This window comes from Apiospora marii (genome assembly GCF_038362585.1).
Source record: "Apiospora marii strain CBS 49790 chromosome Unknown utg000005l_segment0_segment0, whole genome shotgun sequence".
In the NCBI taxonomy this organism is placed as follows: Eukaryota; Fungi; Ascomycota; class Sordariomycetes; order Amphisphaeriales; family Apiosporaceae; genus Apiospora; species Apiospora marii.
This window is the reverse complement of record NW_027117377.1, coordinates 2,644,616-2,672,419: the sequence shown is the minus strand read 5'-3', so window position 1 is coordinate 2,672,419 and position 27,804 is coordinate 2,644,616. Positions and strand designations below refer to the sequence as shown.

The window sequence follows — 27,804 nt, the reverse complement described above, 5'->3', positions numbered from 1 at the left end:
GCCGCATTCTAGCAAATGACTTGGTCAGGTCGCTAGTATGATGCTTTCATGAGGACTAGCAATACAACCTGAACCGGATAGAAAGTGTTTGCGCATAAACATTGCTTTCTCGAAAGGTATATCATGCCACGGCTATTGAATATTTACTGGTTTATTTTACGTTAGTCGCCGGATTCTATGCCCAAATCAAAGTATACCAATGACCACTTAGAGGGCACCGTATCATTTGCTCAATCATAAACATACTACTCAGCATTTGGCCACCAATCTCGCCGGTTCCAAAACGTACCCTTAGAACCGTGAAAAGTTACGAGGAGCTAGAGATCGGCTCGTTCCAGGAGGAGATAACATTGCGTCGGCTCCCTTACGAACTTCTGCATAGCATCGTACCTGTTCAGCTCCATTGACGTCTTCAGTAGCTTGAAGTGCCAATTAAACAAGGCAACCTAGAGATTCAGCGCCTGAAGCACCAGCTTCTTGCCAAAGCAGCCTCGCAGCCCGTCCATGGGGACGAACCTCTCCGTGCCTAATTCGGGGTCCCTCTTCAGCCAGCGCTCGGACTTGAACACCCCGATGTTCGCGTCGTCCCAGAGACAGGTGAAGGACTTGCCCCCATCCGGGCGCGCCCCGGGACTGCGCATCACGGCGACGGCGCCGTCCGCCTTAATGTGCATGCTTGGCTAAGCCAGGTACCCCGGACCGTCGGCCATCAGCAGCACGCCCATCCCCTTCGGTACGCTTCGCCCCAACACCGTCGTGTCCTGCATCGCCTTCCGCGCGACGAAGGCGATCGTGTTGGCGTGGCGCATGGTCTCCTCCACGACGGCGTCGAGCTATGGCACCGACGCCCTGAGGAACTCCTGGTACGTCGGCAACCGCTGCTGCGCCACAGCGTCCGGCAGCGCCTTGCGCAGGGCGGCGCCCAGGGTCTCCTGCAGCTCCGGTTGGTCCGTCAGGTATTTCATGCCCCACGCCGGGGCCGTGGCGGTTGTTTCGTGGTCCGACATGGTAAAGCCGAAGAACTCGCCCGCGATGGCGCGCTGGAAGTAGTCGAGCTGCCGGACCTCCTTTTCGGCCACCTCACAATGATCCTTGTGATAATCGGCGGGGTTATCGCGGATATTGTTACTTTATATGGACTGATTTTTACCCTGGTCGCCCAATGCTTCCCTGCCTGCTATTTCACCGCAGGAAACGCTTCGTTTTGTTAGTATGATGTGTCAAACTGCCGTTCTGTATGTAGTGGAAATGTCAAGATCTGTCAGATGGAAGCATGCGTGGAGTTCGTAAGGGCGTGCCAAGCACAGCAAACATATCGACCTAACGGGTTGCAACATTAGCGATGGTCACTCGGGTCAGTTTAATACGCCATATAATGAATAATTGCGCTTCAAATTGTATCTTCCTTAATTATTTCACCATTCTCCTTCTCCGCTCGCCTTCCCCCTACAATATTATGTCGTGTATAGCTACATGTAGTTCTGTATACCCTCTCGCGCCTTCTGGATATCGCCGAGGCTCTTGTATAGCCAGTTTTGAACCTGCATGGGCGGGTGACGGCCGAAATTGATTCGGCATCGCTCCAGGATCTGAGATGCGGTGAGGTTGGGGGCCCTCGCGTGGAGAACGCGAATGAAGTCGACGAAGCGGTTGTCTTGTTCATTGAACGCCATGTTTACTGGGCAGTGCGTTCTGGTTTATCTATGAGACCCAATAACAGGTCTTGCGGGGTGTACTCGACTTTTGGTAGACTCTCTTAGCGATAGACTCTGGGATATTGTTCGTCAAGCTGAGTACGACAACTGCACATGAGGATGTAGCACGAGAAAGATAATTGATAACAGCAGTAAGCGTATTCAAGTTTTAACGAGCAGATTACTATCATTGTAAGTCAAGGAAGTGGTGTTTTCGACTTCTTTGACCCCTGGGGAAGACTCCCTCATAAAGGATTGGTCATTGATTGAGGACAAAGGCAAATCGCAGCTTCCATCCAATTTCAGGTATCCGTCAGTACTCGAACACAAGGTAAACATCAGAGGATCTTTTACTTATCTGTCGGTACTACTTAGACGCACATCGGACGTCGATGTTGTGTGTATAGAGCTTTGGTGGGTGCCAAACATATCGTTTCTCAAATCGGTGGTCCAATTTCACTTACCTCTACCTGTGTTTAACTGGATAGCATGAGCCCGATTCGATGTCTCTACCTAGCGTTTCCTGTACCACCACTTACCTAGAATCCCATGGCCCTTGTCTACTACTTTCTCTGTTTTCTTCTCTGCCTCTTTGCGGACACGGCTTACGTATTCTCGGCAAGCCAGGCACTTACTGTACTTTTTTCCGTTCGCGTCCACGAAACGAACCACCTTCAATCTCCTTTGGCACATAGAACATTGCTTCATCGGAGTTGCGTCTGGATACATGTTCGCCATCAGTACTGTAGTGTCTCGCTGCGGGAAAGAGTATTAACTGTGCAAATAGCTTCGGGCAAGAACATTCTCGGCGCAACTGAGTCTATTTGAGCCGGGTAGTTACAAAGGCCAGGAACCCCTAAAATGTATGGCGCCGTCAAGCCGTAATTTGGACTGAAGCTCATTGTAGATCCAAGTCCTTGATGTTCTTTCTTCCAGGACTGTGCAAGTACAACAAGTCATTGTCCAGTGGCTTCAAACGTTAAGAAAGACCTGCAGAGTGCTCAATGCGACCTCCAGGGGTTCTCGTGTAAACGACGTTATTTGTTAGATCAATTGTCCTTGCCTGGGATCAATATGAGGTATAGGTAACGCGATCTCAATGCTTATATGTTGTAAAACCCAGATAAAGCGATCCTGGCAGTATAATAAAGGGGGGATATGATGCAAAAATTGCTAATGAGATGGCAGCTTGACGGCAGAATCGATAAAATATCCTGTCTCCCATTCTGGAATATTATACAGATCGACACCGTTAGTTTCAGAAGATTATGGGCTCGTCATAAGATCCTTCGGCGATGCAGTCCTAGCCATGGCCGAAATTGGCATCAAAGATTTTGATACAGTAACTCTTGTGGCCGCTTGCCAAATCACAGCGACTAGACCAAATGAAGGGCCTTGCTGTGGATTGAGCTGAGGAGGTGCAATGGCCATCCTAGTGTACATAGTAAGCAAATGGGTCAACCTGCGCCTCCAAGTGAAGCAAGCAAAACAAAAAAAAGAAGCAAGATCTCCTGCTACATATGTGAGTTTCTGCCTCACGATGAAGCAGCGACCGGCACTTCCACTTCCAAAATATTAATAGTAGCAGAATCCACGGGACGGGAGGAAGCTGCATGCTAATTCGACTGGCCAATCTGCTGCGCCCCTTCCTCGGTTGCCTAGGTCGTCGCGATAGGTGCCTAAGCGAAGAAGACTAAGGTGTAGCTCGGTGGGCCCAGCTGAACGGCTATATTAACCACATCACCACGCGGTAAATGCCAGCTTGGAGTTTCCCGCATTGCTATCGCTTATCGCTATCGCTAGCACCATGACGATACTCATTCCACTGCTGGCGGCATGCTGCCTGGGCTTCGCGCAAGCCAGCGAGGGGCCAGGCGTCGTGTCGCTGCCTGTTGCGCGCCAATACGATGACCCCGGCCAAGCAATGCGCCAGCGTGACACGGTGCCGTGGGAACTAGGGAACGCCTTCATACGATATGGGCAATTTACCGTCAACATATCAATGGGCAATCCGCCGCAGGATTTGGTCCTTAAGGTCGATTCAGCCAGCGCTGAGACTTGGGCCTTTGGGCCCAACGCGTGTAGTGCCTGGAGTTCGTGCGTGGGCGGAGAGTGTAAGATCCGTGCTGCAAACCGACCGCATGGCATGCGAGATAATTGACCTGTTTCGCAGTCAAGCCTGCCGACTCGAAGAGTTATGTCAACATATCGTCGTATCCAGAATTCAAGATCAGCTATATGGACGGCGCCAAAATCCGAGGCCAATACTTCGCCGACGATTTGAAGGTCGGCAACATGGTGCTAAAGAACATCACCATGGCCGTGGCCAATACCGCTGACGGGATCACCCGCGGTATCATCGGCGTTGGCTTCCCGTAAGTCCAATCACTGGATCTCCTGGATAGGTGCAGACATGCTGACATAGTGACAGCGCCGACGCGGGCCCGCACGGCAGCAGCTGGGAGTATCCTACCATCATGGACGAACTTGTCTTGCAAGGCAAGATTCAGAGACGTTCATACAGCTTGTACATGGATGGCGTCGGTACGTAGTCTGGCCCATCTTACCCCCGATCCCGCACCCTTTGTGATACTGACTGCGATTAGATGCGACGACCGGCAGCCTCCTCTTTGGGGGGTACGACCGGGCCAAATTTGAGGGCGAACTCAAGACACTTCCCATTGTGCGGAAATTCACCGACCCAGTCGTCCAATGGGATTCGTTGAGCGTTACCAACAAGAGTGGCACCTTCAACGCGACATCGCCATCGGAGTTCCCGGCTCATGCCAATCTTGACCTTGGCGCCTCCTTCCTTCATATCCCCCAAAACGCATTCAAGGTCCTCGTAGAGTCCATTGGTTCGAAATACGACTCCGCAAGCGATAGATACGAAGTCGATTGTGGCCTGGGAAAGAAACCTCCAGGATCGTTGGACTTCGTCTTTGGTGGAAACGGAACGAATCCAGTCAACGTCTCCGTCCCGTTTTCGGACCTGGCGGTGACGTATGTCGATGCCAGCACGGGCAAAACATCCATGAGAAACGGCAAGCCCTACTGCCGCCTGGGTGTTGGAGTGTGTGAGAATACGAAGAGTGGGAAGTGCGGCTTTGGGGATACGTTCCTGCGGTCTGTGTACGTGGTGTACGACCTGGACCACTACGAAATTCGCATGGCGCCCATCAAGCACAAGGCGACCGAGTCGTCACTGGTGTCGTTTGGCAACAACACTGAGACGCCGGTCTCCAGCTCCAGTGCGACGCCAAGCCCCGCGGGAACGGGAACGGAATCGCCTTCAACAGCTCCCGGTGGTGGGGCAGCATCAAGTCCCACCGGCGGAAGCGGAGGTGCGTCGTTGCTACCAGTGGGTGGTGGGTTGCTCCTTTCGCTTGTGCTGCTGGTGTCGGGCCTTTCTGGCCTCGCTTAGGGGCTTCCCTACACCACCGTTGTCGTTCATTTTAGCACAGATATCCAGGGTCGTCTTGTACATTGTACCCAGATAGCCTCCATTCAAACATGAACCTAGAGAATACAGGAACTAGTCAAGTTCGTTTTGGTCTCATCTTTTGATGATGATGATAATGATGATGGTTAGAGTGACAGTGTTGCATGCAGTTAAATGTGTTTTGCTTATCGATAGGTATCAATAAGGTGCATCAGATATGACCTCAGGTTACCCGCCTTTTGTGCAACTCTTTATAGTCTCCGGATCGCAAACGCAAACACGTTTCTGGGCGATTTGGGGCCATCTCAGATAACATCCACCGAATATCTGACGGGACTTCGCTGGTTCATTCACTCTGGGCTCGCTGTTCGCGATTGTGTGAACCCCCGCTCGCCGTGGTGCTGATTTGCCGGGCGCACTCCCGAGCCATGGCTTGCTAGATCGTCATTGCTTGGCCGGGGTGGGACTCTGGTTGATGCTCCAGTTCATTGCAACTAACGATGGTACCTACCCCAGCTTTCCCCATACTTGTTCAATAGTGACATACCCACCCACAGTCCACAGTCGGAGAGTCGGACGCGCGCCCCCTGGCTAAGCGCGAAATGCAACGCACCGTCGAGAGGCATTTCGCGGGTTCAGGGCATGTGAGGGGTACATGCCATGCCGGCATCTAGGATCGAGGGGACATGATGATATCGATGTCGGAGCAGGAGAAGGAGCAGGTAAGCATCATATTGGGCACACGTTATTGGCCGCAAGAGCATCACCAATCTATAAGAGTGTCCAAAACCCTGGCATCTAGCGTAAACCAGCAACCTTCTCTTCCCCTCTCCATCTCCCCCGAACCTCACTAGGATCACTCGTAGCGCCGTCGCAATCCAGTGCAAACAAACTGCCGAAAGCCCCCGGGGCCTCAACCCTACTGCCTGAAGCTCAACTGGAGCAACTCAGCATGGCGCTGATACACCTGTTTTACTCGCCATGGGCGCTTGCCTTGCTGCCCTTGGCTCTTGTGTTTTACTACGCAGTCCCTTACTTCACCACATTCGGCCACTTGAGGAAGATCCCCGCCCCGTTCCCGGCCTCCTGGACCAACCTCTGGCTGCTCTACGTCTGCCGAAGAGGCAAGCGCTACCTGTCTGTCGATGAAATTCACAAGAAACTCGGCCCCGTTGTCCGGATCCAGCCAAACCATGTGAGCATTGCGGATGATGAGGCCATCCAGATCATATATGGGCACGGAAACGGATTCCTGAAATCGTAAGACTACACACACACGACAAGTTGCTTTTCGTATCTTTGGATTTGCACAACCCTGCTAACAATTAGCTTAGTTCGTTCTATGATGCATTTGTCTCTATTCGCCGCGGTCTCTTCAATACGCGAAACCGGGCGGAGCACTCTCGCAAGAGAAAGGTTATATCGCACACGTTTGCCCCGAAATCAGTTGGGCAGTTTGAGCCATACGTCCACCAGAACTTGGAGACATTTGTCAAGAAGTGGGATGACATTGCCACGAGGACGCGGCAGTCTGACGGATATGCCCAAGTCGATTGTCTCGAGTGGTTCAAGTAAGCTAATAATTCCCTTTGAACGATGCTGGCGGTTTGGCCTGGTTCATCGAAATATTCAATTTTACGGGTGCTAATACCAAGTACCAACCAGCTATGTGGCGTTTGACACTATCGGCGATCTCGCCTTTGGTGCTCCATTCGGTATGTTGGAGGCAGGAGCCGACATCGCCGAGGTTCGTACGGATGTGAACAAGCCGTCTATCTACGCGCCCGCCGTGCAGATTCTCAACCGCCGCGGCGAGGTGTCGGCCACTCTGGGGACGCTGCCGGAGCTGAAGCCTTATGCCGCGTGGCTTCCAGACCCATTCTTCACCCAGGGCATGGAGGCCGTTGAAAACCTGGCCGGCATCGCCATCGCGCGGGTCAAGAGCCGGCTGGAGAACCCGCCCGACGAGAACCGCACGGACGTGCTGAAGCGGCTGCAGGAGGCCCGGGACGAGAAGGGGGAGCCTCTGGGCTTCGAAGAGCTCGCCGCCGAGGCGCTGACCCAGCTCATCGCCGGCAGCGACACCACCAGCAACTCCTCCTGCGCCCTGCTCTACCACGTCGCCCGCACGCCCGGTGTGCTGCAGAAGTTGCAGGCGGAGCTGGACGCGGCCATCCCCGAGGGCACCACCGCCCCCTCGTTCGAACAAGTCAAGGACCTGCCGTACCTCGAGGCCGTCATCAACGAGACCCTGCGCCACCACTCGACCTCGGGCATCGGCCTGCCCCGCGAGGTGCCCCCTGGATCGCGGGGCGTGACAATCCGCGGCTACCACTTCCCGCCCGGCACCGTCCTCAGCGTGCCTACGTACTCGATTCACCACTCCACGGAGATCTGGGGCCCTGACGCCAACGAGTACCGCCCGGAGCGCTGGCTCGGTGAGATCACGCCCCGCCAGCGCAACGCTTTTATTCCGTTCAGCTACGGGCCCCGCGCCTGCGTCGGCCGCAACGTCGCCGAGATGGAGATGAAGATGATTTGCGCGACGTGGGCGCGGCGGTACGACGTCGTGCTGCGGCAGGACATCATGGAGACGCGCGAGGGGTTCCTGCGGAAGCCCCTCGGGTTGGAGATTGGACTGAAGAAGCGAATATCTTCTTGACGACGTTGTGGAAAGTCAATCATGCGTGTTTAGTGACTTGGGGTTTGGTTGATTTGTTAGGAAGACTAGAGAAATATCAATGTCAATTTTACAAACAGCCTCCTTTTTCAATGCATACTACCATGCACGTCCTCCAATCCCCAGGCATGGCTGACTAAGGCAGTTGCTTTGGTAATTGCTGTTAGCCATGTATCACCATGTAGATCATGACCTGTAGAAAGTCGGGTTGGGATGCCGAGCAATGATTGAAGCGGATAGGGGCAAACTTATAACCTAATCCTAATTGGAGCCTATCAACCCAACATGTTCTTATGGCAATGGTTTATGTCGACTACTTGCCTGACCCCTTTCTATGACATCCCTGTCCAATATATTCATAACTCTTACCATATACCCCTTATATACGTATATATGTATCCGGCCACCAGGTCCATCGATCCTCCAAATCGGCTGTCCTTATCATAGTAAATCTTATGCATGGAAGATTTCTTCTTCGAAATTCTATCCAGTTCCGGTCAAGAAAACGTGCAAAAAGAGCGCACACCAATCCAGTCATTGATTAGATAGTGTACCGGAAGTACGAGGCGTTGTCGCCTCTCTCGCGCTCCAGCAGCCGCTCCTCGGTCGTGTACGCGGAGGGCGCCTTGTGCTCACGGTCGCGGCGCGCATTCTCGCGGCGCAGGTAGAGGGTCATGAAGACGCAGAGGATCAGGGACATGGTCTCGGTGGCGATGAGGGTGCCGTGGCCCGGGTAGTACATGGGCTTGTCTTTGGCTTGGTAGAGGAAGCCGGCGATGACGCCGCCCAGGTTGCCGAAGCCGACGTGCATGGCTACAAAAAACAACGAAAAAGAAGAGGTTAGTATAGGGTGTCAAGTATTACATGAAGTTTATGTTCAATGAAAGCTTACCGATGCCAACGCCCCGCTTCGTCGACCCGCCGATGTTGTTGCCGTTCCAGGCGACGCCCTGCGGGACGTTGGGGTAGATGCCCATGGCGGCGAAGAAGGTGCCGGCGTACTTGACGGCGTTGATGGACGAGGCGATCTGCAGGATGAAGCCGAATATGGCGACGCAGTTGAAGAAGATCATGTAGATGCCGCGCTGGCCGTGGCGGTCGGCCAGGTACCCGCCGCCGATGCAGCAGATGCACGCGGCGATGTAGGGCGGCACCGTCATCAGCTGCGCCGTCTTGTCGTTGGTGAAGCCCAGGCTGGAGATGATGGTCGGGAGGAAGAGGGAGAAGGAGTATCTGAGATGCACAGTCAAGAAGTCAGTATGTATCCATTCCGATCCTACAGAAACCGAAGGCAGCCATGCGATCTTCGCCATGTAGGCGGGCGGGCAATGTTGGTGAAGTATACTGACAGAGGCGTGTAAATTCCGATGGTGATGAACATGTGCACCCAGATCTTCCAATCTTTGACCGCGTCCCAGAAGTACTTCAGGTGGAACTCATCAGCCAGAGATGAGCGATCCTCTTCCAGACGTCGCATGACCTCCGTCTTCTCCGTGGCTGTCAAGAATTTGGCGGTGTCCGGATAGTCGTTCATAATGAAGAAAGCAGCCATGGCTTCATCAGCGATTGCAGTGTTAGCAGAGCACTTGAGGAACTGACGAGGACAATCCGACTGATAGCAGTATAACTGACCCACGATGAAGGTGATGATACCCTCAATAATGAAAATCCATGCCCATCCACCGAGATTCGCGCGGCCGTCCAGTTCCACAATACCGCGTGCCAACAGACCCCCGAAAGCGCCAGCTGCGGTGGCAGCCGAGAAGAAGATGGCCATTCGGAGGCCGCACTCGTGACGTCTATACCACAGCGTAATACTTTACGGAAACGCGCACACATATGTCAGGCTAAATCAGACACCTAGGAAGGGGCGATAGAGAGATTGTGTGTTTCGTCTATGTACTCACTAGTAGGTGATACCCGGGAACAGACCGCCCTCGGCGATGCCCAGGGCCATGCGACAAGCGAGCAGGCCGGCGTAGTTGTGGACGAGGCCCATGAGGGTGCAGCAGACGGCCCAGGCGATCATGATGGTGGGGATCCAGACCGAGGGCCGGAATCGCTTCATGGCGAGGTTGGAGGGGATCTCGGCGGCGACGTACCAGGGGAAGAAGACGCTGAGGGCGACGTTGTACTCGAGGCTCCTGGGGTCCATGCCCAGCGACTTCTCGAGCCCTGCGAGGCGCGCGTTACCGATGTTAGTGCGGTCCAGGAAGCTCAGCAGGTATAGCAGCGCCAAGAAGGGGATCAGAGTCCAGTCGATCTTGCGGATCAGCCGCTTAGTCGCGCCCGTGTCGAAGGGCACGCTGCTTCCTCCTGTTCCTGTTGTTGTTGTGGTCTTCTCGATCATGCCGACTTCGACCTCTCCTTTCGACTCGCTAGGGGTCTTGGAGCCGCCCGAAAAGGCGACCTCATCGTGAACAGCCATCCTGAAATGCGATGTTACAAGAATACTGGCCTGAGTAAAAGAATGAAGAAGTTAGTGCTGTCGCTCGGCCCTCTAAGATATTCCAGCGAGGGTGTTCCTTATCTGGACCTAAAGTATGTAAACTGTCTCAGTCAAGGCGGGAAAGCAAAAGAAAACAAAAACCCAGCGACTGCCGCGTTGTTCTTGTTGTCTTGCTTTTGGTGTGACATTGGGGCCGATTGGAGGCTGCAGCCTCTTTATATGCAGTACCAGGGGGGTTCCTGTTATCTCGCTCGCGTCGTCGCGGCCATTCGTCCGAACAAACCCTCCGACTCATACTCCATGTTCCCTAGAACTGAGAAGACCCAGGACAGCTGAATGGTGTAGGCCCAGGTGTGATAGTATTGGAACCATCAAAGAATAAATACGTACCGGATATTGGCACTTTGGGGTTGCACATTGGCGCAGCTTAGGGAACTAAAGACATGCATACTGCCAGACAAGGGGGCAGAATACCGATAGTCGACATGCTGTGTACCCCCTGGCTGGCTCGAATCTCGCAAATTCACCGTCGAGACTCCTTCACACTACAGCAAAGGCCACTTCTCCCTTGCCTGTTCGTTTCTCACTTTCTCGCCCTTTATCATGCTGCTTGTATTGGCTCCAACCAGAGCTCGCCGCGGTCATTTATGGTCATGGTCATCCCTAATGGTAGCCCAGCTTGGACAGGCACAGCAGTAGTCGGGAAAGCGGACACCACCACCTGAGATGCGCCAACATCTGCCGCCCTCGTCTACTGTACCTCTTCTTTTGCCCATGGTGGTCAGCAGTCGTGTCTAGCTCAAGACCCTGCCGTCTCACTACTCGTGTCTCCGCCATGGGGAATCTGGGGAAAGTTCCACACAGGTAGGTAGCGAGCGGTTGAGTTTGCGGGGAGGCAAGCTTAGCCAGCGATGCGATGCTGTCGGGCTGGCGCCCCGAAGAGGGTATAGTTGACAAGACCCAATCTCATTGGTCCCATGGCATGGTGGCATGCCAAGGATCTGGGGTTCGTAGATATCGCCCACGCTAACTGGTGCCAAGCGTCTGGTCCCCCAATGCTAATGGCCTAGAACTCGAACTCTAAAGGAGAAACCTGTCTGCCACTGTTAGAGCAGCCAGGTCATTGGGTCAAGAGGACCAGTAGGATTAGCGAAATCGTAGGCGAGCACAGCGGATATATTGCCTAAAGCAACCAGATCACTGGGTTTAGATCAAGTACAGGCTTGGCGGAACTTCCTCGCAGCCTCCCCGTTCAGCTCCAAGGCCTCATGCATCCCAAGCAAGAATAATAAGGCTCCCAGTGCAAGGACGGGCGGAAATTGTTCAGCCAAAACGAAGCCTGCGTAATCTCGCCGACTTTGCAGCCAATGGAGGACGCCGGGCTGCATAGCAGTGGCTTTTTGTTTCCTGCAGTTCCGCCCTGGCTTATACCCCTTATTTGCTTTTCCATGACTAAGCTCTCAGCTTGAACGTCGCTGGAGCCCTGCTGTCTCGCCCAAAGAAGCGACGATGCCAGAAAGGAACGGATGGGGTTCTGCTCTCGGTCAAAGGGAGAAATGGCCCGAATAGCCCGTCAGCCGGCATTAGGGGAACCAAGAAGAAGAACTCTTCGCCCACTTACCAGTCGCTCTGCCGCAGAGTAGAGATGATCGTGGCATGCCAAGCGACGCCAAGGTCAGTCGACGAACGCCACGCACCTACCTGAACAGCCCGCCCTTGCCTCCGTTATCTTGGAATGACCTTTGGCAGCCTGGGCATATATATGTTCTCCTCATCCCTGGTGGCCCAAGGGATTGGCAAAGTAAGATCTGTATCCGACTCTCCTCCAAGAGGTCCAACATCTAGCGTGATGATCATTGAGTCCGGCTGAATACTGCCGGTCACATTGAGCGAGTAGTCGAATAGCAACTTCGTTGTACTTGGCTTGCTTGAGAGGCGCTCTCGGGTTCTCACACCGGTAGATGGGCGCTTACCAAGCTTTGTGCATGCAATGTGGCGTCGTGTTGGCCAAAACAATATCAACGACAAGTGCGAACAACCTGGCAGCTTGCCTAGCACTAGAAATCGATGTATGTTCGTTGTCCCAATGCTGTTAGAAACGGAGCTAGTTGTTAGGTACTAGGTATGTATGTATGGGTGAAAGCTGGTTTCGGCCCGAGCGGGGTGATGGAAAATACTTGAATGTTTTGATGTTCGGCAGCGTGCCTAGAAGGCGTGTGTCCCTACATCACTTACCGTTGCAGCTAGGGTAGTCATTTCAAGTTACAGTGTCACCTTTCGGGTCAACTGGGCGTGCATTTTACCCGAGAGTAAGTTCGGGTGTGTACATGCGATAAATCTGTTTTTCATATATCACATCGTATGAGGCACGCTTGATCGTACAGCCTCTATTTTCAGCTCTATCTTTCCAGGCGCGCTATATGTGAATGCACCCATGTCTATACTCTGTCGGTTCCAGAATGTCGCCGAGCTATTTGTGTGTCCTATGTTCGAATTCTGGGAATGTTCCATTGCGACTCGACCTGAACCGGCCAGTATGCAGTTTGAACACTGGTTCTTCGTCGGCGTCGACATCGGCATCGGCATTGACAACGGCGCCGCCGATAGAAGTACTCCACGCGTGAGAGCCAGCAGAAAACCCCATCAAGAGCGTTTGAACATTCTCCCTCTCTCTCTCTCTCTCACCTCTCACGATGTGCCCTTCGGCAATAGTACGTCATAGGTATGCTGAACAATGGGTTGGGTAAGCATTCTTGTTTCATCCGAAGTCTGGTTTTTCATGTCGGCCAAAATTAATCAAAAGACCTTGGTCCGTTGGATCTCAGCCTCGGCAGATTTTTACCCACAGTGAGGCGCTGAGCACGGAGGGTCCTCCTCCATTGTGTTTTGCAAGTGGCTGGGGTCACGGATCGAAACTCCTCCCCCGTTCTTTGCTTATTCGATGCAAAAGCCCGCCGTCGTACGATGTGATGCTAAATCATCACACTTGCCATGAGAAGTGTGCCGCTCACGCACATGCGCCGCAGAGAACAATGTTTCAGAGCTGCAGATTCCCTGCAAGGCACGGGAGCCAATCTGTCATTTGACAGGTGGAAATCACCGTCGCTATCATGAGCCGCCAAGGACCAGTGCAGAAAGGAGAAAGGAGAAAGTCGTCAGAATCCCAGTCAAGCGGTTCTGACCGCCAAGCTGCCGTTAGTTGCTATATTTGACTGCCGATCATCTCTGGGGGCGCGGTTGCATCCATTGCAACGCTTTCGAGGCTTTCGGGAGCCGCTTCGGGGTTGATGTCGCATCCTGCATCCATTCTCACCTCCGAATAAATTGGATAACTGGGTCTTGCAGGCCGGGTCAGTGCTCGCTGTCGTTGAGGTCGTCCAGGAACAGATGCCAAGATGTGGGGAGGGCCGCCTCAGGTTGCCAGGAATCGTGAGATCACGAAGGGATGAACGTGTGGATTGGAGGCTCAAGACGTTTGGCGTGGGCCTGCGAGCCCAAGTTGTGGGCATGAGAGGTAGGAGTGCCGGTCCCTTGCTCATTACATCGGCAATTCCTGTCGCATCCTAAGCGGGAGCGGGCGCTTGCGATTGATTGCATCCAAACTCATCATGTTTCATGATCGACGACTGTGCTGCCAACCCCCCACAGTAAATGTGGGCTACGCGCTTGAAATGCGACACAACGCAGCGGGTTTAATCTACCTGCCATTCGACCCGAGAACCTCAGTGGTGGAATTATCGACGCTGGGATGTGTCGGTCCACGGCAACGGCCACTACCCATACCAGCTCCCGAGGCAATGGAGACTGTGACTCTGTGAGCCTCACCCTACCAGGGGCCATCACATTGGAGATATGGATGTCGTTCACGGTATAAGAGCATGTTGCTTCGCCGTCTGTCTTGTTTTCTGATCACTAGTCAACACACAACACACCACCAAACTCCAGACCATTCATTCACTACTTCAGTCACTCTTTCGAACTACTTAGTAGTATAACACAATCGCTTTTCCAACAACAACAACAACAACACCGCCACTATGAAGTCCTTCACTGCCCTCACCATGCTCGTCTCGGCCGTTTCGGCCCACTACACCTTCCCTGCCCTGGTCGCCAACGGCAAGACCACCGAGGACTGGGAGTACGTCCGCAAGACGACCAACTTCCAGAACAACGGCCCCGTCGAGAACGTCAAGTCCGACGCCATCCGCTGCTACCAGGCCGCCCCCGGCAACGAGGGCGCTAAGACCATGTCGGTCAAGGCCGGCGACAAGGTCGGCTTCAAGACCAACATTGGCCACCCGGGCCCCCTGGCCTTCTACATGGCCAAGGCCCCCGGCTCCGTCGCCGACTTTGACGGCAGCGGTGACGTCTGGTTCAAGATCTACGAGGACCAGCCCAACTTCGCCCAGAGCGGCCTCACCTGGCCCTCGGACGGCGCCCGCGAGGTCTCGGCCACCATCCCCCCTTGCATCGCCGACGGCGAGTACCTGCTCCGTGTCGAGCACATTGCCCTGCACTCGGCCGGCCAGGAGAACGGCGCCCAGTTCTACCTCAGCTGCGCCCAGATCAAGGTCGAGGGCGGCGGCTCCAGCTCCCCCGCCGGCGTCGCCTTCCCCGGCGCCTACAGCCCCACCGACCCCGGCATCAAGTTCAACCTCTACTACCCCGTCCCCACCAGCTACGAGAACCCGGGCCCCAAGGTCTTCACTTGCTAAGCGCCTCGTTTCGTTACGACGACAACAACGGCAGCCCATGGTACATACAGAGCGGCCATGGGCAGACAATAACAAACGTGCTGGGGCTTTTGGTGTGATTGATGCCTCCTTCTTGTAGGATTTGTTCTCCTATAAGCTGTGGAAAAAAGAAGCAAGCACGAATCATGAAGTTACGAACTTTTTTGTCTATATTGATATAGCTGTACATATAAATTTACCTGTCCATGGATTGGACTTCCCAAAAACTATCCTGCTCTTGACCGCAAATGTGTGTGACGCCAAAACTGCTTTTGAATTGTTTGATCGTGACTTATACCATAATTAGTCATAGGAGTGTTTACCTTTCCATTCCTGTGCGATTTTGGGAGATAGAATGCAATGGGTTTACGCCATCTAAGTAAATTAACTATGTCAACGTAAAGTATATGGTGCAAACCCTCCGACCACTCGCCCACCCCCCAAGGTAGATTGATCAGAGCACGTACCGACAGTACACCTACAGAGCCTAGTAAGCTGTCTCATATCCTTGTATCTATGCATGCGCGGTTCCCATCAACCTTTAGGTGTCATACTTGGCAAGTTGCTCTTCTGTCCAGTCCCACAAGCGCTTCTGCAGTTCGGGGTCCTCGCTCGGCTTTGTTTTGTCATTGCAGATCTCTCCTACAGGCAGATAGAACCCCCCAGTCTTGATTTTCTCCTTCGGCGCAGTGATCGCCCAGAGAAGATTGTACGTGCCCTGCTCCGGGGTGACCATCTTTCCGACGTTGGGGGCATAGACCAGCATCTTCTGCGCCAGTGTCAGGTCCGTGACTAGGGCCGTCTTGACGACGCCGGGATGGATCGAGAGCGATGTGATCTGGGGGTACCGGGCGGCCAGCTCCCGCGCGTACAGCAGGTTGGCCAGCTTGCTCTGTCCGTAGCGCAGCCAGGGGCCCAGGGCGAACAGGTTCTGCTCGCTCTGGAGCTTGTCGAACTGGATGCCCCCCGGCGGCGTCCCCTTCCAGCCCAGGCTGGTGACCATGACGATGCGCGCGTCCGCGTCGGGTAGCGCCGCCGTCTTCTCGAGCAGGGGCAGCAGCTTGCGGATGAGGAAGGAGTGGCCAAGCTGGTTCGTGGCGAAGTGGACCTCATAGCCGTTGGCACTGACGCCGGCCGGCTTCGCCATGATGCCGGCGCAGCAGACCAGCACGTCGAGCCGGTCCGGGACCAGGGACAGGATTTCCTGGGCCGCGGACAGGACCGAGGCGTTGTTGGCCGTGTCGCAGACGACAAAGGTCACCTTGACGCCCTGCGGCGCTTGGGCAATCACTTCGTCCGCCGCCTTGGCATTACGGCCCGTGAAGAGGATATGCGCCGGATTGTGGCTCGCCAACTCTAAGACGGTGCCCTTGCCCACGCCGGCGGTGCCTGTAGGCGCGGGAACCACGTAAGCGATCTCGGGTCACTCTCGCGAGGGGAAATGCAGGAGAATATAGGACTTTACACAATCAAGGCTTACTTACCTCCAGTGATGAGGATGACCCTGCCAGAGAGGTCGGGGATTTCCTTTTGGGGATCAAAATTCAAGCGAACCATATTGATGATGAGATTAAGGGGTCAGCAAGGCATGCCTCAACTTCTGCCTGTCTTTGGGTTGGGCACACCAGTCAACTTAACGGCGAGGGGAGCTCGGCTGGTCGGAGGGATTCAGGGACGCGACGGTGGAAATATTACAGCCGGGGGCAGGCAATTGCGTAGCTGTGGCTGCCTTTTCAGAAACCCTTGCAGCCAACAACTGCCCTTAATTGGCGACTACTTTTTTATCACCTTCCAATCAACAATTGTCCATAGTTTTGTCATTTCTTCCGTGAATGCACCCAGGGTCCGCCCAAAGGATCTGGAGCGAAGGTCCAATTCGGGGATGCCATATTAGTAGGCAGGCAATGTACTTACCTGAACTCTCAAGGATGTGCACATGATTGACTGGTCCCCGGCAGTAGGTGGTATCCTTGGATCCCTGCTAGCGATACCATCAGGAACAATACGCGGTCGGGTTGGCGGATCTTTCGCAGCAGGAGATCGCTGCTCTACGTAGCCAAGGCCCGAGGAGGCCATCCGGTAAACCGGGTTTCAAGTGGGTAGCACACCGGATTGGACCGCCGTGCATGCCGGGCTTCACGATGACGGACCACAAGAGCTGAGGCAAGGGGTTCGCATTCGAACTCGCTTCTGTATCCAAAAATATTGTTGAATATATGCAACATGTCTATCTACTGTTTGCTTGCAATGATATGTGCTCTATTTATCCGTTCCGCATGAACGACCTGGTATCTCGAGACCCCCAAATGTCATAATATTCACAAATCCCCAGCATGATAGCCCAGCCGATTCCATCGCCGCAGTTGTCGGCGGCTCCCAGGCCCAAGAAGCCTCTTTCATTCCACCTTTCCATTTTCAAGCTGGCGCTCGTCCTACCGTTGGTTTCATGGAATTCGACTACACTCGCTGTGGCTACACCAGTACGTCTTCACTTCACCCACCACTGCACACTGTTAAGACACGAGCTGGCGAGTAAAGTAGACGATCACCAACCACTTACATGTATCGACCCTGGAGCCGTTCTGGGCCAGCATCGCCTTCATTCTGGGCGTCGTAGTCACGCAGCCAATCTACTCGAACATTTCTAATGTCTTTGGCCGCAGGGTTCCGCTGTTACTGGCCATTCTGTCCTTCACCGTGGGCTCGGTAGTATTCGGAGTAGCCAATAGCATGCCCGTCGTCATCGCCGGTCGGCTACTGCAAGGCCTTGGGGGCGGCGGGCTGAATGTGCTGCAAGCCATCATCCTCTCGGACGTCACCACGCTGAGGGAGAGGCCCCTCTAACTAGCCATCATGGGCCTTGCGCTCGCCGTGGGGACTCTGACCGGCCCTTGGGTCGGTGCTCTCTTCATCGAGTTCGTCACATGGCGCTGGATCGGCTGGATCAACCTGCCTTTTTGTGCAGTCGCCTTCATCCTCGCCTGGGTCTTTCTGCGCCTGAAGACGATCGACCTGGCTCTTGGCTCCAAGATCCGTCGGCTCGATATATTGGGCATGATATTATTTGCCTCCGGCACGACCCTATTCGCCTTGTCTCTAAGCTGGGCCGGTGCCTTGTTTCCTTGGACATCTTGGCAAACTCTTGTACCGCTGATCATGGGTCTCTTTGTACTTACCATATTCGCAATCTACGAGGCAAGGCCGGTGGAGCCGCGCATCCCACACCGGATGTTTTCTAACCGAACCTTCGGTGCGGCATTGGCCTCGGGGCTCCTGAATTGGATGCTTACGTACTCACTCGTCTTGTACATCTCCTTGTTCTTCCAGGCCGCCTTCCTTCAGCCTCCGCTGCAAGCAGCTATCACGGGCATTTCACTTGCTTGCGTAACTTTTGGCTTCAGTTTCCTGGCCCCAATTATGATGCAGTATACGCGTAAATGCCGCCTACAGCTCCAGATCGGCTAGTTATTTTCGGCTGTATTCCTAGGACTGTGTAGCCTGGTCGGCAGAGACACTTCCATGGCTATGAATCATGCATTCCAAGTGTTTCGAGGTGTCGGCATTGGTACCGTTTTCTCAACCACCACAATGCAGCTTCAAGCCAGAGTGGAGCTCGTAGACGATATGGGCCTGGGAGCTGGGCTCCTTGTGATGTCTCACCTCTTTGGCGCACTTATCGGGCAGGCCATCGGTTCCGCTGTCTCCAGTGCCAGTTTGCAGCGAGCCAAGACCGACTTGGGACCATTGCCAGAGCCACTCAGAGTTCTCGAGTCGCCATACGAGGCTATTGAGTTCATTCCTACTTTGGGCGCGCTGGAATATCCAGATGAAGTTAGAGCCAAATTGGTCGACGCTTACCAGAGCCCGTTTCAGAGAATGTGGGTTGTCATGACCTGATTTGCATGCACTGGTGTTCTTGTGTCGTGCCTCAGTGCTGAGCTACTTATGGAGAGAGGATATGGGTAGACAGGGGTTCGAGGAGTCTTCATAGGCATTTGCATCAGAACACAAACCCTTGACAACTAATTAGAGCTTGAATTGAAATCCGACTAAATGTACTTCGTATCTAAAACCAATTCCCGTGGTGACGGGAAATGTCAAGCAAATAGAACTTCCTACTATCAAATTCATTCTCCAAGACGAAACATCCCAAGTCTAAACGTAACATGGAACAATTTACCAAGTGCCAGTCGTGCGCAATACACACGCACCATCCGCACACCACTCATTGGAGGCCGCCATGCGAACCATAAGAGTGGTGCTGCTTCTCCGTCCCCTGGGAACTGGCATTTTCACGCCATTGCTTGAAGCTATCCAGCAGCCCATCCCATTTAGCCACCAGCCAGTTCCAAAACGGCTTCACTGCACCCCAGACTTTCTGGAACAAGTCTCGGGTATACGAGAAGAACGTTTCCCAGGGCATAAAATATATAACAAGTCCAACACCAGCTCCAACCAGCGCAGCACCTCCTACGGCCATGACCAATCCGCTGGCTTTGAGGCTCCCGTATCCCGCCGATAACGTGGTACTGCCGTGGCTGAAGCTGACGTACATGCCCCTTGCCATCACCCTGAACCCGCCGAGGCCGGCGAACATTCCGCCGCCGCTCAGGATACCCATAAGCCCGGCAACGGGCCCCTTCCAACGCTTCCACCAACTGCCCGTGAGGTCCACATTCTGCATCTGCTCGAGATGAGCTGCAGCGCGGTCGCGTTGGTCCGGGGACAGAGTTTCGACTGAACCGAGGTAGGAGGAGGCTCTGCTCATGTCGATCTGGATGCAGACATCAGGGCCTAGGAATAGCGACCTCTCTTGCGTCCTTCTCGCACGTCTCTGTAGCCCTTCTTCCCACTCATCCATGCGTAGCTTGTTGAACGTCGAGGATCCGTCGATCAAAAGAGGACGGTGACAATGCTTGCTGCTACCACAGCGAGCCACCTTGAGAGCCTTGATGTTGCTACCGACATCAAATACGATCTCCGAGATCGCGGTGTCAACCAGAATGACTAGTTGGCAGCGCCTGGGGTCGGACCTGACGCTCCTAATCTCGTGCTGTAGACCATCAATAGTGGTGATCCCGATATAGGAGCTGGCTGATGTGTCATACTTGGTCAGCATCGCTGCGCCATGGTCCTTGACGTATGTATACAACATATTGAAAAAGTGATTAGTCTGGTAAGAGGCATGCTTACATTTCCAGAACTTAAGCCCCGTTCCTTTGATTGTCCGTCTTACCGGTTGAATCCGTTCCTCAGAACTGAAGACAGCGATGATGGCAATTGCCTTGTTGTGGCCTTCACCTTGGATATCCTGACCGAAACGGTCAATCTGTCCCTGGGTGACGTCTTGTAAGGCACGGTGGTAGCTGTTGCTGGACTGAGATGGATCCATGATAGACAATTATGGTCAGGGAATGGCAGGATTTAGGTGCTCCAATGGCTTGTGCCAGGGGTGATGAGGATGTCGCTGCTGGTGTGCTTTGATCCTGCAAAACACCACAGTACGGACTGAAGGCCATATTTATAGACATTTGGTCGATTGCATTGGAGGAAGACATATACACACATCACGCACAGGGAATTTGACAGAGATGGAATGCCGGATCATAGCCACGGGTGATTGAAGGGTTTCGAAGAAAGCTGGCTACACGTACAATGCATGATGGAACAGTCCAGACCAATAATATGTCTATAGACATGCAGTGTCGAAGGGACTCTCATCACGCGGCCTTATATCCTGCAGGCTGCGTTCCACGCGGGGCTACTGCATATGCCCCGGGCCACTCAATTGCTTTCCCGTTTATGCCCGAATATTTAAGATCGGACACTTTTATTGGATACGAGAAGCAATGGTGAGGCGTGCAATTGACTGCCCCTTTTCTACTGCACCATGGAGCCCGTCGGCGCCACATCATTTACGCCTGAGCAACCATCCATCTGCATCATCTCCAGTGTCCACCATTCCAAGTGTTGCTTTGCATCAATTGTAACTCATCCTCGAATTAACGATGCCCGACAACATAGTACCAGGTCATAATCAACAGTTTGCGCACAGAACAATAATTACGAACTCTGGTATTACGAATGATTTTGCAGTCACCTCTGACGCCCGTGCCACCCAACACTGGCATTCGCAAGACAATGCCCTTCTCTACCAACATTTGCGTGCAGCTCATGGAGCTCAGAATAGCCTAGACTTAAGCAATGGCGTGAACGGGTCTGAGATGGCACTATCAGCGCCGTATCAGCCATATCCAGGTGATTCTCAGCGCTCCATTGGGCAGGACACCATGGACTCCCAGGCCTGCCCGGACTCCAGAGACTGGGGACGACTTCGAGACATCATGTATGGTATATACATCAAAGACGGCCGAAGCTTGAATGATCTGATGGAAGTGATGGCAAGGTGTTACAATTTCAAGGCAACGTAGATATACCCAAGTTTCTACTGGCTGCGTCCTTATTACTATGTATACAAGACACTGACCCTAAGAAGTCAACAGATGTATTCATCACGGTTCAATAACGAGTGGGCAGACTCGTTTGCTAAGAATAAGCTGGGTGGCAATGTACAGGACATGAGGGACAAAGGGGGCTGCCTACCAAGGAAGAAGGCAAAGCTTTCGACGGGACCCAAATGCGTCGGGGACCATTATCATAGGTTGCTGAGCATGATAAACAAGGATCCGCAGTCCATCGATTCGAGGGAGGCTTTCGTTCAATACTCGAGAGCATCTCTCTACGAACTGTTCGGCCACAGCAGACGTGAATGGAAAGTCGGAACCGTCCACTTCGTCGCTATCCAAGAGCCCTCCGTCACACTGACCTGGTCCTGGCCGGAGCTTTTCCAACTATGTGAAAGTATCAGTGTCTTGTCTCAGAGCGGTGTCATGAGCTGTCTGAGCTATTCACTACAGCAACTCTTGGGGGCAATTGGTCCCTCTGTCATTCGTCTGGATCCCAATCTCATCATCTACTTCTGGAAAATAGCGATGAGCCTCAAGGATTTGAACATCAGAGGCGTCCCCGAGGTCGATACTTATTTCTACACCATATTTGGGCTCTACCTTGAGCGTATCAGGAACTCGCTATCCGCATTCCATCCCGCGCACGCCTTGATGGACTTCGTTGCTTGGCTCGTTGGGCACTTCAGAACGTTCACCCAGAACAAAGAAGCTTTGAGTGTCAGACATCAGGATGTCAAGATGTGGCTTGATACTAAAGAACCATTTGATGCCAGGAGGAAGGTTTTCAATGAAGATCTGAGATGGGCTTACAATGTAAGCTTAGAAGCTATGCGAGAAATGCTGGAGACGACGAACTCGTCTCCTGATAGTCGCGGAGAGACTATCATACTTGGGATGACTACACAGCAAGCCATACGGGACAAGAAATCCGAAAAGTCTTTTCCTGGTACTTCTATTGAAGCGGAGTATCACTATTATTGCCGCCATGAGAATCCTAACAGCCAAGAAGCTGTCCTCCTCCAGCTCGATTATCTAAACGCGATGTCTCTCAGAAGCCAACAACACCCTGAGGCGTTCGCACAGGATCTTTGGGAGAAGCTGTACGCGCATTGTTCTGCTAAGAAAAAGATAGCTCAGGAGCTAGGACTGCGGCTGGCCTTCGCGACACACGTGTACACCTTCGTGAGCGTCACGAATTGGCTCACTAAGCGTTCGTGGAGGATCAAGAAGCCCACGGGGCCTCCTATCTTCAAAACCAACATGGAAAAGGTCATCGATCTGCTTTGGAGGGTAGAGCCCGAGATCGAGAAGCTCAAACTCGAAACTCTCCGGGAAGGACAAGTACGGCAGCTCACGCAAAGATACACACGCATCGGCTGCGATCATTCGCAGTGCGGGGACAACCAGTGTTGCATGTGGGCAGTGCACTTCTCCAAAATGCTGGTCATGTGGTACAAAGAGACTACATTGAGTCGACGGGTGATGGGCTCGCCACCGCTGCTCCTTCATGAGAAGGCCCGTCAGGTGCTGATTCAAAATTGCGTTGGGGTGAAGACTGTGGGAAAGCATAGCGTTTTGGATGGTGGCGTGGACACAAACCAACGGCGCCAAAACTCAGACGGGACATCCGCAATGAACAAGCAGAGCCACCAACCTCGTCCTCGAGCAGGAGCCCGGAATGAGGAAGAGAGAACTCATCGCATGTATCAGGATGGCGATTTGATATGGTTAAAAGAGGCTTATCGGGGTGCAACAAAAAGACATAACACATACAACACCGAGGATTCCCAGGTCGTCACCGACCCTAGTACTAATTCGGCTCTCTAAGCTCTTGTCTGGGAGGAGAGCGGATGCCGACCTTGAGCAACAAAGTGTTCCAGAAAGGGAAGACGCCGCACCACCGCACGAGCCATGCCAAAAAGGTCTGAATTGAAGCAAAACGGATGAAGACGGTGCTTAGTACCGTACACTATCCTTTACGATTTACAGACTCTTCCACCGTTTCTCCTTGTACCTTCACTTCGCAGGTGCTACTATTTCGAGTGGCCAATCACGCTCAATTTCGAACCAGACGCCCTGATAAATATACACCCAGCCTTTTAATAGGTCGCTCTCATGACTTGACACCCGATTCACTGAAGCCAGTCCTCCCTGCCCTACCCTGTGTTTTTTCATTTCGCTCCCACCCAATAAATGACCTTGTTTTGCATCACACCTGTCACGGGCGGTGCAGGCGGACCGGGTAGGCACAGTGACAACAGGCTCTCTTACTACAGTCTGTCTGGTTGGGGTAACGAATATGACAAGGACGTAGCTCAAGGAGCTACAATACAGGATCCGAGACTAGGATAGTATTTGTAGCCATAAAGGAAAAGCTTATGTACAATTAAGCTTTTCATCCATCTAACGCGATCCATCTCCATTTCGTGCAAACCATCGCATGCGCAAACCTTCTCAGTGATCCAGCGCCGAGATTGCTAGTGATGTGGTGTCACATGCATAACCAACTGGAGAAGGTCTTATTCCAAGGGCTGCCGCGCTTGAAGAAAATAAAAGCCCTCGAAGGCCTTGGTCCTCGCGCACATGAACCTCACGTATCACCTCTCTTGGAGTGAGTTCAACCAGAGCCCTCAGCCCTCAGAAGTGCCATAGTCAATTATTAGCGGAATACGATACAAGCCACATTTAGGCCCTTGTCACATGTGGCTTGACCCTACATAGGCCTTTTAGCATGTTAGATAGGGTGCTTCCCACCACCAACACATGGTCATCACCCTGGATCATGAATGGACACATGTAATCTCCCAACCCTTAATTTACATGGATCGTTGCGCGCGCACTTGAATTGAACTTCCTTCACTACCACACGCGTTCAAAATAATTTCTTGGCCCTCACGCACGACCGGTGCACGCTTCCTCCTAGGTGGTTTTTTGCCCTCATCCCCCTTTTCGTCTCCCTCACATCTGTCATGCTTTTAAAGGTCTCGCTGGGTTCACCTTCCACCTTCCTCCTCTTCTTGACCCTCATTCTTTCCAGATCATCCTTCAAACCGGCGTTTTCTACCTCCAGCCGAGTAACCTGAGCGTTCAAATCATCGATCATCGTCCCGACCTTGGAAAATAAGAGTCTCTTGGTTGATCCAGTCCTGTTGACGTCCTCCCTAACCAACGCACTGTCAAGACCTTTGACCTGCCGGATGGCCTTCGGTGTCTCGACCCTTCCGGCCTCTGGTTCCTGGACCCGGCCGGCATCTTCGGCCTCGTTGGCCTCTTCGATTGCCTTGGACCGGCGGAGGCGACTGTTTATGGGCTTGTTGATATTCCGCGCCCACAGACCTGTGGCCGCCCAGCCACTCTTGATCATCTGCGGAGTCAAGGCTTGCTCCCTTGCCGCCGACCAACCTCTCAGCCAGTCTCCCTTCCTGACTAGATTGTCTTTCGTCACTGCACACGACTTTTCCAGCTCCCTCTTAAACCTCCTTTTCAACACACTGAAAGGACCGACGTCAAGGAGCTGGACACTGTGAAAGCTGTTGGATGGCTCGTACACGAGCCAACACTTCTCCAAACAGGCCACCATGAACGGGGGATCTATGTGGCTGCCGTGTCCATCCAGAACCAGTACCCTCCACATCTCAGGCTCCTCCGGCTTGGTCAGGGGTAGGAAGATCTTCCTCAGCCAGTTGGGCGCAATGGGGTTTGAGGTCTAGCCTCGAGGGGAGGCCGTGAAAGTCCAGTCCTCATAGGGGCAGATAACCTCATCGTCTGGAAACCACTGTTGCTGGACCGAATGCCCCTTGAAAATCACCAAAGGGGGGGGCGGGATCGGCCTGTTGCACTGATCGTCTCAACAACGGTGATCCATTCGCCTTGCCGAGTCATGCTTTATCAAGGTCTGGCAGGCGGCCGGTCCGATTACCATAGTGCTCCCCTCCAGCGCCATCGAGCTCCCAACCTCATCGGCGTTGAACCAATAGCGAGGGGGGACGTTCCGGATGATATCATCATCGATCTGTTGAAAGAAGGTGCGCACGGTCTCGTCTGATGTGCATCGGAGACGCCGCAAATCGATGGCTTTGGCTTTGAAGGACTTAAGGGGCGGGTGACGCTTGAGAAATCGGTGCACCCATCGCTTGCGGAGTCGGTAATCGAGCCCCTTTTGGAGGACGATGCGTTGCGCATACAACCAAAACATGGCGTGGGTTGGAGCAAAGCCCAGACTGGCTTGGAAAAGGGCCCATTTCACAAGGAAAGTCTCCTCGTCTGGTGTGAAGAGCTGCATCGACCGATTGGCCTTGACTCTGGTCGGAAATCCCAGTATACGGTTTCGCAGGGCCCCTCGATCGACTTTGTTGGCGCGGGCCGCGTGTGCCTGCGTTGCGCCATCCAGGACGGCATAAACAACCTTACCGAGGCGTTGCTCGTATGTGAACTCCATGCTGGTGGAAAGAAGAAGAAAAGACGAACATGTTGGTATATTTCAATTGGAAATCGGATGGGAATTGACCCCTTTTATATATGGTGGAAGTTGGGGAGGAGGAGTATATTCATCTGAAGAAGGGAGGTGTTATTGGCTGGGGGTGTTAGCAGCTAGGGGGTTGACAGATTGTAGTAATAGAACCTGGAGACGACGCACCTATCCTATTACCTGCCCGACGCCCCGTGATAGCAATTACACAATAGATGTAGTCGCTTTTAATCCCGATCGTTCTTGGCTAATAATGCTTTACAATCTTATATGGCATTAGTTATTCGGCCTTTGCAGCTTCGTACTCAACTACATTGCGAGAAACCGTTATTGGAAGCGGTATTTGGTAGTGTGAGCAACCAATCTTATTTGGCAGTACGCTGTAGCATGGTTCAGCATGAGATGGAGGCACATCAAGGTTCAGGACGGGCCTACGTGCGCCATGCAGTGAGCGCATGTTCAGAAGGGATGAATTGGTATACGCTCAGACACCAAAGACCTGTATATATGACATGAAAAATACCCGGTAGATAAATGCGAAAACTAAGGCTTTGAACCCCCGCTACCTCGGACCCTACCGTCGCCTAGCTGATTGCTTACAGGTAGTATTTATTCCTGGAGCATTTCCGTCAGCCGCCTTCTTAGCAGTAGCTTCAATACCCTATGTGTCCGTCACTTGAAAGCATATTGGCTTTCTATGCCGGGAGACTCTATGCCTTCGACATTGTCCGGTAAAAGATGGCCCGGGTGAGGGATACATTTGTTTCAAGCTTTTGCGGTCGAATCAATCTTATGTCAAAGTAAAGCCGTCAATGGTAGATGTGTATCAGGTGACCAGAGCGCGCTTTAGAAGCCTCATTAGATACCTGCGTATGCTGCACTCTTTCGTCAGCCTGGTCATAGGTAGGCCACAAATTGACTTAGGTAAGTTACCGATCCACATTAGAAATCTAATACTTTTCACAAAGCGATTTTGCAGCGCTCAACTCATCAGTGAAAACTTAAATTATAACTTGTCTACCAACTGCATCGATACCGCGTATAACAGCGGATACAAACGGGGGAGTTGCATGGGATATCAGCTCTAGAATTGTAGAAGTAGCAAGGCTGGTTGGCTGGCCGTACGAAGATGCGTGTGACACAATAGTCACGTGCCGTAAGCACAGTCAGGCCTTCCCTAGTCTTCTTACCCCTCGCATTCCTTGAGTTTGACACTCACTTTCACTTGTCTCTGTCTAAACAGCTACTTCGAGTTGCCATGCGTCTTCTGCAACTTCAAAAAGAGGGGGGCTTACTTCTGACGAGGGACCTCGTCGACAACATACCTCGGTATGCCGTCCTTTCACATACCTGGGGAGACGATGACCAAGAGGTATCCTTCCAAGACATTCAGCACCTGGCAGGCCAGCAGAAGGAGGGGTACAAAAAGCTCACCTTTTGCGGCAAGCAGGCTGCCTCGGATGGCTTGCAGTACTTCTGGGTTGACACATGTTGCATTGACAAGTCAAACAGCACAGAGCTTTCCGAAGCAATAAACTCGATGTTTCGCTGGTACCAGAACGCTGCTGTTTGTTACGTTTATCTTTCTGACGTCTCGCAACGTATCGGCGAAGAAGAAGGATATCTTCATACATCGTGGGATGCAACTTTCCGGAAAAGCAAGTGGTTCTCGCGTGGCTGGACGCTGCAGGAACTGCTCGCCCCACAATCAGTCACTTTCTTCTCGGTTGAAGGCCGACGGCTGGGTGACAAGGCATTACTAGAGGGTGTGCTCCAGGAGATCACAGGCATTTCAGTGAATGCACTTCGAGGGAAGCCGTTGTCCGAGTTTAGCGTGCATGAGCGATTCTCTTGGATGAGGAACCGTGCAA

General features: G+C 53.0%; 12 protein-coding genes across 12 annotated transcripts; 6 read left to right on the top strand and 6 right to left on the bottom strand.

Moving 5' to 3' along the window:
* Window positions 1-446: 446 nt before the first annotated feature.
* PG985_008755 (Cytochrome P450) lies at window positions 447-674 on the bottom strand (the record flags this gene model as incomplete). The annotated part of the gene is made up of 1 exon (XM_066828523.1): window positions 447-674. One exon carries the CDS (start codon window positions 672-674, stop codon window positions 447-449), a length of 228 nt encoding a protein of 75 aa, XP_066683435.1.
* A 159-nt stretch (window positions 675-833) lies between these two features.
* Window positions 834-1,673, bottom strand: PG985_008754 (uncharacterized protein; the record flags this gene model as incomplete). The annotated part of the gene is made up of 2 exons (XM_066828522.1): window positions 834-1,128; window positions 1,474-1,673. The coding sequence occupies 2 exons, from the start codon at window positions 1,671-1,673 to the stop codon at window positions 834-836; spliced, it is 495 nt and encodes a 164-aa protein (XP_066683434.1).
* Window positions 1,674-3,501: 1,828 nt separating this feature from the next.
* PG985_008753 (Bcap3) lies at window positions 3,502-5,118 on the top strand (the record flags this gene model as incomplete). The annotated part of the gene is made up of 4 exons (XM_066828521.1): window positions 3,502-3,808; window positions 3,868-4,069; window positions 4,126-4,238; window positions 4,301-5,118. 4 exons carry the CDS (start codon window positions 3,502-3,504, stop codon window positions 5,116-5,118), a joined length of 1,440 nt encoding a protein of 479 aa, XP_066683433.1.
* Window positions 5,119-6,088: 970 nt separating this feature from the next.
* On the top strand, window positions 6,089-7,798 carry PG985_008752 (Benzoate 4-monooxygenase; the record flags this gene model as incomplete). The annotated part of the gene is made up of 3 exons (XM_066828520.1): window positions 6,089-6,396; window positions 6,471-6,707; window positions 6,802-7,798. 3 exons carry the CDS (start codon window positions 6,089-6,091, stop codon window positions 7,796-7,798), a joined length of 1,542 nt encoding a protein of 513 aa, XP_066683432.1.
* A 559-nt stretch (window positions 7,799-8,357) lies between these two features.
* Window positions 8,358-10,244, bottom strand: PG985_008751 (major facilitator superfamily transporter; the record flags this gene model as incomplete). Its single annotated transcript, XM_066828519.1, has 5 exons — window positions 8,358-8,629; window positions 8,709-9,049; window positions 9,166-9,370; window positions 9,449-9,633; window positions 9,724-10,244. The coding sequence occupies 5 exons, from the start codon at window positions 10,242-10,244 to the stop codon at window positions 8,358-8,360; spliced, it is 1,524 nt and encodes a 507-aa protein (XP_066683431.1).
* A 4,058-nt stretch (window positions 10,245-14,302) lies between these two features.
* On the top strand, window positions 14,303-14,980 carry PG985_008750 (uncharacterized protein; the record flags this gene model as incomplete). The annotated part of the gene is made up of 1 exon (XM_066828518.1): window positions 14,303-14,980. The coding sequence occupies one exon, from the start codon at window positions 14,303-14,305 to the stop codon at window positions 14,978-14,980; it is 678 nt and encodes a 225-aa protein (XP_066683430.1).
* A 559-nt stretch (window positions 14,981-15,539) lies between these two features.
* Window positions 15,540-16,555, bottom strand: PG985_008749 (uncharacterized protein; the record flags this gene model as incomplete). Its single annotated transcript, XM_066828517.1, has 2 exons — window positions 15,540-16,387; window positions 16,483-16,555. 2 exons carry the CDS (start codon window positions 16,553-16,555, stop codon window positions 15,540-15,542), a joined length of 921 nt encoding a protein of 306 aa, XP_066683429.1.
* Window positions 16,556-17,331: 776 nt separating this feature from the next.
* PG985_008748 (MFS general substrate transporter) lies at window positions 17,332-17,842 on the top strand (the record flags this gene model as incomplete). The annotated part of the gene is made up of 2 exons (XM_066828516.1): window positions 17,332-17,478; window positions 17,540-17,842. 2 exons carry the CDS (start codon window positions 17,332-17,334, stop codon window positions 17,840-17,842), a joined length of 450 nt encoding a protein of 149 aa, XP_066683428.1.
* Window positions 17,843-17,851: 9 nt separating this feature from the next.
* Window positions 17,852-18,895, top strand: PG985_008747 (efflux pump antibiotic resistance protein; the record flags this gene model as incomplete). Its single annotated transcript, XM_066828515.1, has 2 exons — window positions 17,852-18,431; window positions 18,486-18,895. 2 exons carry the CDS (start codon window positions 17,852-17,854, stop codon window positions 18,893-18,895), a joined length of 990 nt encoding a protein of 329 aa, XP_066683427.1.
* A 328-nt stretch (window positions 18,896-19,223) lies between these two features.
* PG985_008746 (uncharacterized protein) lies at window positions 19,224-20,117 on the bottom strand (the record flags this gene model as incomplete). Its single annotated transcript, XM_066828514.1, has 1 exon — window positions 19,224-20,117. One exon carries the CDS (start codon window positions 20,115-20,117, stop codon window positions 19,224-19,226), a length of 894 nt encoding a protein of 297 aa, XP_066683426.1.
* Window positions 20,118-22,506: 2,389 nt separating this feature from the next.
* Window positions 22,507-23,292, top strand: PG985_008745 (uncharacterized protein; the record flags this gene model as incomplete). Its single annotated transcript, XM_066828513.1, has 1 exon — window positions 22,507-23,292. The coding sequence occupies one exon, from the start codon at window positions 22,507-22,509 to the stop codon at window positions 23,290-23,292; it is 786 nt and encodes a 261-aa protein (XP_066683425.1).
* Window positions 23,293-24,357: 1,065 nt separating this feature from the next.
* On the bottom strand, window positions 24,358-25,903 carry PG985_008744 (uncharacterized protein; the record flags this gene model as incomplete). The annotated part of the gene is made up of 3 exons (XM_066828512.1): window positions 24,358-24,384; window positions 24,428-25,171; window positions 25,385-25,903. The coding sequence occupies 3 exons, from the start codon at window positions 25,901-25,903 to the stop codon at window positions 24,358-24,360; spliced, it is 1,290 nt and encodes a 429-aa protein (XP_066683424.1).
* Between the last annotated feature and the right edge of the window lie 1,901 nt (window positions 25,904-27,804).